Source organism: Delphinus delphis, chromosome 3 (genome assembly GCF_949987515.2).
Source record: "Delphinus delphis chromosome 3, mDelDel1.2, whole genome shotgun sequence".
NCBI lineage: Eukaryota > Metazoa > Chordata > Mammalia > Artiodactyla > Delphinidae > Delphinus > Delphinus delphis.
In genome coordinates, this window is record NC_082685.1 from 120,766,737 (window position 1) to 120,780,074 (window position 13,338).

General features: G+C 32.8%; 1 protein-coding gene across 10 annotated transcripts in view; it reads right to left on the reverse strand.

Annotated features, from left to right (window-relative positions):
• The window catches only part of ERBIN (erbb2 interacting protein), a 109,579-nt gene that overhangs the window by 6,842 nt on the left and 89,399 nt on the right, over positions 1–13,338 (reverse strand). For 4 of the 10 annotated variants that reach the window (XM_060009405.1, XM_060009406.1, XM_060009403.1 and 1 more), the window contains 4 exons: positions 12,332–12,515; positions 8,998–10,546; positions 4,856–4,999; positions 2,206–2,325 (listed from right to left, as the gene is read on the reverse strand). In XM_060009405.1, coding sequence (XP_059865388.1) covers positions 2,206–2,325; positions 4,856–4,999; positions 8,998–10,546; positions 12,332–12,515 — 1,997 coding nt within the window. The remainder of the gene's footprint in view (positions 1–2,205; positions 2,326–4,855; positions 5,000–8,997; positions 10,547–12,331; positions 12,516–13,338) is intronic. The other 6 variants (XM_060009409.1, XM_060009411.1, XM_060009410.1 and 3 more) reach the window with 3 other exon arrangements.

Sequence of the window (13,338 nt, forward strand, 5' to 3'; positions counted from 1 at the left end):
AAAAAAACTGTTAATGTCTTAATTCTAAGCTTGTCTGAGTGCTCGCTGATAGATTCACTCTTCAAAAGTTTCAAATTAAAGTACATCATATCTACATTTAAAATTATTTGCTTTTCTGTAAGCTTAACCCAATGTTAAAATGGTAAACAGTATGTCAAATTTTAACATTTAAGTAAGCCCATTAAAAGGGCATCTCTTCCTATACTATACTTAATCTCTCACATACACTCAAAATATGCATTTGCTGATGCTTTTCTTTAGAATGAAAGTGTAAGTAGTTTTGTGGTAGAAGTTTTTCATAATCTGAGTATATTCTTCTACCTCTATTCTTTCCTCTCCAGAATTAAAAAGCCAATCTAGCTATGCAGTAGAAAATTGATTTATTCCTTGTGTGTGTGTGTGTGTGTGTGTGTATCAAGTTAGGAATTTTTAAACTCTCTAAGTATTAATTCCATAGAATGTTAACCACAAAAATTAAACCATGACATTTTATTTTGCTTTTTTCACAAGCTAAACAAAAACTCCATATTATTCTGTTGCTGTTAAAGAAATATCTTTGTCTTAAAGTCTCTTGTTTTTTAGATTTAAAAATAACCTTTATGGAAATGTGATAATAGCTTACTTCTGTTAATGTGAGGAATCTATCTGAAAAATAAGAGGTTATATTTACATTACAAATATTTGCATATAAAGAAATTTTTGTGTAGAAGAAGAAATAAGTACATTTAAGCGATTCAGTCATTTAAAACTTCATTGTTAACTATTAACCCACAAGGAAATTAGAGAAAAACTGTGATGATTTGCGTCCCATTTCCCTAAAATTATCCAAAGTAAAAAAGTTTGGGAAAACATTATGGCAATAGTTTCAGAACTATGTATTATCTTCTTATGTTCATCTTGCTGAGGAATACAAAGTTTGGTTTTGGTGAATAATATTTTTACTTTAAAAAAAAGTTCTCTTTTTGACTGTATTATACTTGAGAACTTAGTTAATTCTGAGGCCTGGGAATATACATGAGTGTTTCATGACAGGGCACAAAGATATTATTCTCTCACAAATTTTATGTTGGTTGGAGAGAAGAGGTGCTATATTATCTCTTTTTTAAAAATATTGTGGTTGTTTCCCACTTGATCACTGTAGATTTGAAGCAATTAATCCTCCTAGGAGTACTTAAATAGTTGTGCAATTATTTTATTATTTTTGCATAACTCTGTAGACAGCACTTATGTTAGCACAATTTATTCCTACATGCAGATTTAATACCTTTCTCCTGGGGAGAATACTCCAGACAGTAACTACTTCTGACCCATTCTTAAGACTCCCTGACACCTAGAAATTAGACATACCTGAATGTGTAGAACACATTCTACATCAGTGTTAAACATAGCCATGGAATATACTAAGCTATGATTAGCAGATAACTCAGGAGAATAAAAAGCATAAAACAAACTCAGTAACCCAAACCAGAAAATGGATATTAAAAAGAAAAAAGAAATTGGATAGCAGAAAAAGAAACTCGACAGCAATTAAAAGAAAAACAACAAAAAAGGGTAAAATAAATAAATACGTACAAACTTACATGGCTGGATTCCTACTCTCAAGAACAATGTAGAAGTTTATATAATACATAACTATGCTTCACAATTATAACTGGTTATACTAGGGATATGGGCTTAGTTAAGATGAAGAACAGCTGAGGAAAATACTAAAGAAAAGAATTATCTATCCAGCATTGGTGACAAAAAAGTAAACTCTCTAAATGAGTGATGCTTTAGTTATAAAAGTAGTAAGAATACAACCATCATCTATTCTACCATATACAAAAGTCTTTCAAGGTGATTTCTAATTACATTTAAAGTATGTTAAAATGCCTTCATCCTCCAATGAAGAATTTAAGACGGGTTCATATTTAACTCTCCAAACAGTTTTACTATCAGGAATGCCAAAAAGTAGGAGATACTACAGAAATCCAAAAATAACAAAATGATTCTTCAGTGTGGAAGAAATCATGGAATAAACTAAGAAACAGCAGAGTGAAATTTCATTTCATATTTCTCAATTATTAAAAAAAAACCCTTACTAATCAAGAGGTGAAGGCCCTCAAAAAAGCATTTTCAGCGTTAAAGCATATATGATATTTCTTAGTTCGAAAGCTGTAAAACACAATAAGCTCACAGATACTACTTCATTCCCTGAGCACCTACTTTCATCAAGCTGTCTGGAAGAACATCTTTGTGACTAAGTGTAGCTGACGGGTAGTTCTGCTGTCCTGAAATGAATATATCATCTTGACAAGGATCTCCTGCACAGGATGTCTGGGGATGCTTCAAATGAGGGGGAAATAAAAAATAAACAAATAATGATCTTTAAGATGTGAAACCAAAATGATGATGACACTTGAGAGGAGATACTGCTAGACAATGGAAAGATGAAGAACCAAATCAAACATTACCATCATAACTACCATCGATATTAGCACCTTTATAATGGGTGTTAACTATATTTATTTATTTATTATTGTGGTAATCACTTTGTAATACATACATATATCAAACCATCATTACATATACCTTGAACTAATATAATGTTATATATCAGTTATATCGCAATAAAACTGGAAAAAATATTAGTACCTTTAACAGTCTTTCAAAGTTACATGGCAAAATGTTTGTTCTTATAATGTGTGGAAAGTACATACGAACATATACTGTTAAGATATTCCTTTATAATACTTTTAGTTTTATTTACAGTAATACCTAGCTTTTAACACTTTGAGCAATAAATTTAGTTATTAATCCAAGTTATTACCCAAATTTTAAGAGAAACTAAAATATATGCACTCCTGTTGAGCACAGCAAAAAGTTTTTTGGTAAAAAAATTAACTGCTGTTTTTTTTAACAGCACAGTATCACCCAGGATTTCCTTATTAATGATGAGCAATATCAATAAACATACAGTCTTATAAAACTTGCTTTAGCCTAATTGTATCATACTAATATTAGCTCAATATTTTCAAAAGCACTGCTCTGATGAAATGCTTTTAAATTTTATTAGAGTTCATATTTTTATATATCAAATAACATCCTTATAGTTTATTTCACTGATACCTTTAGAGAAAAAACAGACTCAATATCTCATTATCTCTGAATATTTCTTATAAATATGCTGGGAGGCAAGATGCTTATTTTTCATCTTAATTTAGTTCTAAACACACCTAGCTATATTTTAGAAAACTACAGAGACTGTGATAAATAGCAGTACTGTTACCTTCAAAACAGTGTATGGCTGGCAACACATATACGCAAACTATATCATCATGTTGAAAAATATCCAGTTCATTATGATATGCCATAGGATACATGTAAATCTAAGGGTTTATAATTTAGTCTTAGGAACCATATCTGCAACAAAGCTATCATGTGCAGTTTGTTGCTAGTTCAAACCATGGCTTAGCATTTTTAGATGTAGTTTGATCTAATTTTGTTTATTTATACAATGAATACTTTATTTTCCTTTTCCGTTTTTGAGATGTGCTTTCAGAATGCATAATAATCAACTCAGCTCACAGCTTGAAGTTTAAACTCAAGTGTGAATGTACGACTATGTCTTTAAATGAACAAGTGCATTATGGATGAAAAAGTTAATAAACGCAACAGACTCAAAGACTCTGACTTGAATAAAAACAAGCAAAAGATATTACTGTTCAAGAATTTGTAAAGAACAATTGTTCCACATGACTATAAAGATTATCCCTGAGTTAATAAAAGCCCCTGGTTTTTACCCCATGGCTTCAGCTGGAATGAGTGCCAGAAATGCAGGGCTTACTTGCCATCATCTCCTCTCTGTTTCAAACTGCTAAGTTACAAAACGATTGTTGCCACTATTATGTAACACAGAAACCAGGTGGTGGCAGGTGACAGAAGGCAAAGCAAGATGGGTAAGGCAGCCAGAACAAAGTGAATCGAGGATACTGCTCCTATCCTAGAACGGAGTTAAGCCAGGAGTATATTAAAAAGTAGTAGGAGATTGGGGGTGGTGGGGAAGGAGACACTCAGGAAAAAGCAAAGGACCCAGAAGCAGGGTCACTATGGAAATAAAATTATGGGGGAGAGAATGCAGCTTTACAACGGGAGAAAGGTCTTTTCAGGATGGAGGAAGAGGGGCAGAGGAAACATTTACTTAGAGGCCATGCTACCACCTCAAGTTGTCACGGAAAGAAAAATCTTAAAACAGCCACACAGAGTTTTTCTGTTCTTTCTCCGTTTCTGTCATTCTTATCCCCTACCCTTAACTTTCATTAAAAGAATAAACCTTTCTTCTTCCCCACTAACGATTACGTGGGTAATAACGGATTTGGGTTTTGCCTTTTCACTGGTACTTAATGCAATTTCTCCAGGCTCACATTTAATCATATTCTGCAAATTATGATTAAACTTAGTTCCAAGTATTTATTTGCCAACCCTCAATCACTAAAGTGAAAATTATTCTTTCCCACAACCCCTCTTTGTATTACACATGGCATAGCCTTAAAACCTTGAGTTAGGGAAAGGAAGCTAATTTTAAGAGAAAGCACTGCGAAGAAAAATAATTTTTTAAAAAACCTCTTAGATTCCTATCGCTCACCCCTTTTTATATAAGAGCTGACTACATCCTTAGTTATGACCACAGAAACGTAAGAGATAAAAACTAAATCAGTTTTGCAGAGTTTTAGAACTAAGCCATGGAAGAACTGGGAGGTAAACAAGATATTTAACCCACAGCACAAATTTATTTTCTAGAATTGTTAAAACATCAAAATGTGGGGTTTCTTCCTCTTCTATGTACTAAAGGTACTGATCTACTACAGGTACTCACTCGAAAAATGTGCCCACCAGAATCTCTTCCGTCTGCAATACTCAAGGCAAGACTGCCTTGGCTGCCATGCAGATCCCTAGAGCTGCCATAGTGACAGTGGCTTACAGCAGTAAAATTGGAATTAAAGGACCTTGACAGCATGCTCTGAATAAAGAGGGGATAGATTTAACAGAGATTAGTGTAGCATGCAAAATTCACAAGACATGTTATGTACATAGACATATATACAAGTAACCCCAATACCACGCAGAAATATCAGGCAACACTGAATTTTCAGTGCCACTGAAAGAAATTGGCACTATTTACCATATATTTACATGAAAACATACATGTACACACATAATTATATGTAAACCCAACCATTCACATGTTTAAACACCAAAAAAGAAAGTGCAAACATACATCTGCTTTTATAATGCGATTATTTCTTTTACTCCTAACATATTTTACTAGAAGGTTGTCGGAAGATAGGAATTGATGTTATACCCAGATATACCTGTATGTATATAGTTACACACAGAACACAAACTAGTTTCTTTATAAAGATAAACTTTACCAACATTCAGTTATTTCTAAGTCAAAATGGGTTTCTAGAGAGTCTGCTTCATTTTATAGAAATTAATTCTGTCTTATTAAGTAAATGGAGAGTTTAGACATACATAATACAGCACAAAATATATTTGCAAAAAAATATACCTGGCTCTTGGCTATTGCAATTTCTAATAAAAATTATCTTCCACATTTAGGAAAATGTCTTAACATCAGAGAAAAGTTTAGCATACACACAGAGTTTTAGGATATAACATTTAAAAGGCTCCTACTGCTTTACAATTACCAGGAAAAAAATTTCAATAAATCTAGAAAATGCACATGTAAAACTTTTTTTCCCATTCAAATACATAGGTATTAAAGATTATTATATTTTAGTAGTTAGTAGTGACTTTGCTGCTTAAACTTGAAGAACCCTTCAAGTTTCACTGATGGAATCCTTCCACGACTGAGTTTACTATAAATGCCTAATTGCCAATCCCAGAGCTGCCTGAGAAATGTACTTCAATAAAAGCACTGCCTGATTCTCATTGTTCCTGCTTGCTTATTCGCAGAGTTAACTACTGTTCTTTCACACGTGGATGCTTTTAGTCATGTCCCTAAACTTTAAGGGTCTGATGGTCAAACCGAGAGAAACCATATTTTGGGCATGACTTATTAGTAAGAAATGCACAAATCCACAAATACTTGTTATGACATGTACAAGCATTTATATATATGTTATGACATATATAATAAGCATTTCTGTATTACTCTTAGAAAATACAGATTTTCTCCAGATTATGAAGTTGATCTCTAATACCAAGAAACATTAACATGACATTCCAGAATGAAAAGAATCTGTAAAATTACAATGTACACATTTAGTTATTTTGTGGATTCTGAAGTAAAGACTAAAGAAAAAGCTGAATTTAACAGACCAGGCCTGTACTTTCCCAAACCATCTCACAAAGAATAAGAATTTGGCAGAGGCAGTTCAGAGGTTCCCCAAACACCTCATTAGAATGTAAAAATAAATTATACACATAACCACATACACAGAGAAACATTTCAGCAACACACCCTCACGTGTTACACACAGTTTTAACGTGTCAACTAGAGTGGTCTGATTGACCCTTTTTAATAATATGTTGATCTTGGAACAAAGCCTTTGCTGTCATCTTTGAACATACAAATATTTGTAAATATTTCACTGATTAAAAAGGCTAAAGTTTGGAATAGGTCTGACTTTGAATTCAGGCTTGTACAGAGACAGCCACATAAAACTGCACTCTGTCACAACACATCAACACATTGTGCAAAGCTCAATTAAGTGCTGGGCAAACGTCCTGGGCACTGTTTTTCACTACATGCTAATAGCTGTATAATAGCAAGTGAACATGGAAATCATCATGCTTTGTTAATCATATTCTGGTTGAGTGCTTATCAGTTTTTAATATAATAAGGAATATTGGCAAATGCTGATATATTAGAAATAATTTTAATTTTGAAATAAATTTTTATTCCTTTTCAATCTCTGTTGATTAGTTTAATTAAATAAGTCTTGAGATTTCTGAGGTGGGATTTATTTTATACATTTGTGTTCCAGGTACAGTTTGCTGCAGCGGTTGGGAAGGAGGGGTTACTACTACAAGGTTAAAAAAAACCAAGTAAGCTTCAATAACTTATTTCTTTGTGTGTTACTACTAAACTCCTCAGCTGGGCAAAGTAGCAACTCTTCCTCTAGAGGTACGGCAGGCATTGTGAAATCCCCTGAGGAAAATTTTCAAATGTCTACCACACCATTAGAATTATGTTTAAGGGAGAGAGGAGGAGATGCAGAGGAGCAAATAGAGATCTTCCATCACAGTCTAAATCTTGTTGCCCTGTGTCCTCAAACGGCTTTTCCTAATTTCACTGAATTGATTCTCACCTATAAATTACCAGTAAGCACAACAGGGAAACTACTGTCATGCATTCTCTAAGCAATCATACGGTAAATTCTAAACATGAGGTTTAGAATTTAGAGAGATACAGTGAACAATGAGATGGCTGCTACTTGCTTCCTATTTACTAAAGTCCAGGTGTGTCTGTGTCAGACAGGAAAGTAGTGGAGAATAGCCATCTGAGATGCCAACTAAAAATATAATGATAACCAAACTCATCTCTTCCTCCAAACCTGCTATTCCTCTTCAATATCCAGTTAACAGCAGTCCCAAAAAACAGTTATTCAAGATACCAATCTCAAGCTTAATCCCTTTTCCTCAATGAATGATTACAGGAATATTCCCATCAGAAGTAAACTCTTATAATCTATTTCAGAATTGCCTCTTGAATTTGTTCCTTTGCCTCAATTCCACTGATATATTTTTCATTCCATTTATTTTCTGGACCATTAGACAGCCTCATAACTCAATCAATTTGACTACAGCCTCTTCCTCCTCAAATCCAGTTCCACACTATCACCAGAAATTTATTTATAAAAGTTATGTTACCCTTTGCTTAAGAATTTTCCAAATTCCATAGATAAGGCACACAAATTTAAAGAGCCTCAACAGTATGTAGAGAATTACAGCCGAAACAAAATGGAGAGCTGACAACAAAGTCGCCTAATGCTATAGATGCTCAGCTATTTAAAGCTAAGAACAGAATTAAAAAGAGCTAACAATTACAGACAGAGGTTCAATGTGAATTGACATAAGGTATTAATCACATTTTAGACACTAATTTCTGAAAACCTTAAAGAATTTTAAAAAATAATGATTGAGGTTGTATACGCTCAGCTGTTTTTAAAAATATCTTATATCAATAAACAAAGTTAAAACAATCCTTGGGTAAAATCCACTGAGAGATATGAAGCTAAATCTTGAAGAACGAATATGCCTTATATACTTGGGCCATGGAACTGCCCCAAAGTATCAGTCTTAAGCATAATTAAAAAAAATTTTATCTCCTGTCAAAAAAGGAATATCTATACATAAGGTTATAAACTGAACATGAGCTTATTTCCAAACTACATTACACTACACTAGAGCCACAGACACCTGAGTTCAAATAGGTCAGAAATGCAATTCAGGAAAGTCAAGAGTAAATGCCATGCCAGAAGCCATCTGAGTCAGTGACAGTGTTAGTCATACAACATGAACTGGGGAAAAAAATCTTAGGTGAAAGATATACATTTACAATACATTTCTTGTTATTCTGTTAACTATATGGTAAATTGATATTTCTGTAAACATATTTACATAATTAATTATTAATAGAGAGCAGGAAGCCAGAAAATAAGAGGTAAACATGTATATATGTGTATTATTTGTAGTATGACACAATCTAAACAAGATACACAGCTAAATATATAAAATGAAGGTAAGCCCATTAGAAAACACTAAGGAGTAAGAGAAGGGAAAGAAGTTTATATTGACATCCCAACTGTTTTGAGACTGGCTAAGTCTAAACTTGGACCTCTAATCTCACTACCAAAGAAAAACTTCTAGAATATAGGTATATATTCAATAATTCAGAGTATCTTGGTTCATCAACAAAGACTGCCAAATATTTTAAAGGAAAATTAGTAAATTCATAAATAGGAGATTGAAAAATTCATGTTTAATTACCTTTTCTAACTTTTTGGCCTCAATGTGTCGTAGTACTTGTTCTCGCCAATCGTGAGGAACTTTACTTTTTCCTGGAGGATCTAATAATGAATGTTCAGAACCAACCCTTGCATTTGGTCTTTTTGAAGGACTAGTCCGTGAATAATTGAAATCACTAACTGACATAGTTCTCTCTGGTATTTCACTAACAGAGGGTCGAGCACTCTGAGGCCTTGATGCATTTGGACCATCAATGCTGTATGTTCGTGCAGAAAGAGGTCTCTGTGATCCTGACATTATTGGAGGAGTTCTTCCCACTGAATGTAACTCTCTGTATGATAAATAATCTCCTTCAGGAACTTGGGCCCGCCTCGTGGGACCTGGCTCACCAAGATTTACAGAGGCTGTAGAGGACACACTACTCTGTCGCTGAATCGTAGTTCGCGATGCTCCAGGAATGAGTCGGTCATTTGGTGAGATGGCCCACATTTCCCCATGTCTTCCTGGACCAAGTCTCTGATGTAAATGGTATCCAGTATTAGCTCGAACATTGTTATGATTAGAGAAATTCATATTGGCAGAATGTTTAGCATAACTGTGATTTTCTGTACTCTCTGATCTAGGAAAGCGCTGCAGAGGAAAATTGACATGGTCTACTTGGGGATTTTGTTTGGAGTGCCACAAAGTGTCCTTGACTGTAGCACTGCTACTGTACTGGATATTATACTGTGGAGGACCACATATTTGAGGCGTGGACTGTGGGCCACTTGTTGTGGGGCCTCTTATTATATTTGGTTCTTCAGGATTATAATTTGAATCAAACTTGAAAACTGCCTTTGTACCTGCTATTAAATCAGAAGATGAAGAAGAACCAGTAAATACTTGCAATGGTTGATCATACAAAAGCGTAGCTGACTTGCTCCTGACTATGTTTTTTCCATCAATAGTAGATGTTACTTTAACTGTTGCACTTGGCTGCTGAGGTCCATTATCACTAAGTATGTCATAGATTTTTAGCCCGCCAGTCTCCATATTAGTTATGCTATGAGATTTCACAACAGATCCAATTGGCCCACTTCTCTGAGGGGAGAGATCTTCAGTGCTTTTGGAAAGACCTGCATCAACAGAAGAACTGGTGTCATGTGGTTCAGTCCTCCTAGGAGACTGTGGAGTTCCCTCAGAACGTCCATTTACCTTATTTATGCATTCAAGAGTAGGATACTTGTTTCCATTATCCAAGTGCTCAGCCTCTCCTTTAGCATTATTGCTTAAAAAGCCTGTTTCAAGCACTGTGTCCTCCGTCTTTGATCTTTCCACTATCTCTGGTTGAAATGTATCATTAGTTACAAGTTTATTAAGATTCATATTGATATGGTCTAATTTGTGAGATTCATTAGATGTGGCTGTTGAGTCAACACCTTTTTCAATAAGAACTAATTGCTCTTCAATATTCAAATCATATTCAGGTAAGTTAAAATCTTTTTTATCAGGAACCTCGGTTTTTTCCTCTGTTGAATGATTTAAAATATCTCCATTTTGTAAAAGGCTGTTAAAATTTTCATCTTCTTGCCTAAAACAAAGAAAATTTTATCACAAACATCATAAAGCCCAGTTTTCTTAGTAATGGGGAACATTAACAACTAATTAATTAATGTGTAGGTACATAAAGATAAGAGCATTGATGGGAGTTACAGATAAAAGGCCTTTATCATCAAGCATGTAATTTAAAAATATTATTGTAACAGTCAAATAATATAGATTTATATTAAATGGAGACAAGGTAAAGCATACTAATTAAAATTCATAGATAAGATTAATTTTCATCAATATCATCACTCTATCACAATAGTTTAATAGAGCTAAACAATGAAGAAAAATGTGATTATGTAATGAAATAATTCTCTTCTACTTCTGCATCTTTTCATGACTGTGTTAAAACATGAAATGCTTGAAAGATGGGCACATACATGGAGGAAAGGCAAGTTGAATAGTTAAGTAAAAAGCACACAATATTTATACAAATGGTTCTGAAACCTCACATTATTGATCAGTTAATCATATTAACTAAGTAGGTATTATTAGATTCAAATATATATAAGGAAATTATACAAAAAACTAAACAATCACTCAAAGATCTACAAAATATGAAGAAAGATCAAAAGAGAAACTAAATCTAATCATTTTTCTGTGACTACACTGTATTTGGCAAATATTTATAAAATGTACCATTCCAAAATTATAGAAGATATTTTATTTCTATTTGGTGATATGAAAACATATCTGTGTCCTCTTTGTAAATATTCAAGTTACGTTTCAACAAATTCTTTAATACTGATCTTCCCATTAGGTAACAAAAAATATTACTAGAAATACAACAAAAAAGGTGTGGCTATATCCCTTTCTTAGCCTTTATTTCATTACAAAAAACATGACTTAGACTAAACTACTTCCCAACAATATCAGTAAAATTTTACTATTTGACAAATTAATCATTATCTTAACCTCTAAGAGGTTTTAAAATTAATATTTTACCATACTGATCTTAGCCTCAAATTCAGAGGATAGATATAAATGATTAATCATAACTACAACTACATAATAGTTAAGCTCAATTTGAGACATAAAATTCATCTTTCTTTTAAAGCAATGCAAATCAATGCATAGAAAAATTTGACTTAAATATGCCTGGAATTTAAGAACTATTTAACTCTAAAAATTAGTTAACAATATCCATACAATAAGCTTTAGATTCAGTAGTAACCCAAATCTTTCTATTAAGCACTCTAGCTGATACAATAACATGAAAGTAAAATGATATAGTCTCACTTTGATAACAAAACTTCTTGAGAACCCTAGTAGTAAATTTGTTTTAAGATTCACCCAAATTCAAGCCTGTAGGAAGTAAATCTTGTTTCAGTGAGTTTGACCTACAAATTTAACTCTAAACCAAAAATACAGCACTAATCAGAAATATCTGATTGAACCCTTTAATGATAACCTCCAAAGTGACTCTGCATTTCTAACTCTAAAAATACCCCTTTTAATTTGAATTATTCCGAACAGGCTCTTTATGTTGTAATACCTAGAAATATTATAAAACTGTTCAACCTTTTAATGAAGAGAATTAGAATATATTTTAAATCTTTTCTCCCCCATTTAAAAGACTGATTTAAAATGGAAATGTATAAAAGCTAAATAATTAGTAGTAAAGTGGGGAAGAAACCATATACACTGCCTGAACCATTTCTATAATATTAATTTGTAAAATCTTTTATGTTTTAATAATATATATTTCTTTGCCTTACCACTTCTATTTATTGTACAAATAAATTATTTTGTTAAGATGTTCACAAACCTGATTTTGGAATTAATACCAATATGAGTTTGTTTCACTGGAGAGCAGAGTGAGGTATCTTGACTACTATCAGTATTAAGAGAAACTGAATCAGACATCCGAGATGGAGAAGAACAGTTGCTGTTATTCTGATTGCTATTGTGTGTAACTTCATCTGATAAAGAATCTGTATCCTTTGTATCATCTGAAACAAAAAAAACCTTAAGCTATTGATAAAGCCAAGAAGAATTTCCAGTGATGACATATGGCATTTATATTGTCCTGGTTCAATATATAAGGTAAAGAATTATATGGTTAAGAAGATAACCAGAGGCTCACCTCTGAAAACTCAGTCCTAATACATAAAAAGATTAAAGAATTTAGAAATAGTGATACCTTCAATTAGTTTGTTTTTAGTAATACCTGTAGTTTTTTAAAAAAATATGACCAATGTTAGTTACCCAGAATTTGATTTAGTTTAAACTACTGACAAGATGATATCACACAATGTTTAAGGCCATCAATTAGTTTTAGTGAATATGCTTTTCCACACATCTTTAGTTTTAAACAGTCATAATAGTAAGAAATACATAGTACAGTTCATAACCTTGGTAAACTTTTCTGGGGTAGAAATTATTTCATACATGTATGGAATTGTTTTCATCTATTCTGATAATAAAAATGAGCAGCACAATCAACCAAAAAACAAACACCAAACAAATTCAGAAATTTTCACAAGGTCAGTTTTCCACTTTTTAAAATCATTTCAAAGAATTGTATATGAATAGTGAACTCTCAATATGTGAGATGGATTTGTAACAACTATATAAACAGAAATAGATTGTTGTAAATATCTTTACAACCCTAAAGGCTGTTTTTAACTAACTCAATTCTAGCCAAATCATAGAAATAGTACATACAGACATGTAGTCATAGGTGATTATATGAATTTTTTGCTGTTCCAAATATCTCAGTTCAAGTAGTCTGGATTGTGTTTACAGTTGAAAACAGTAGCACATGGGGCTCTG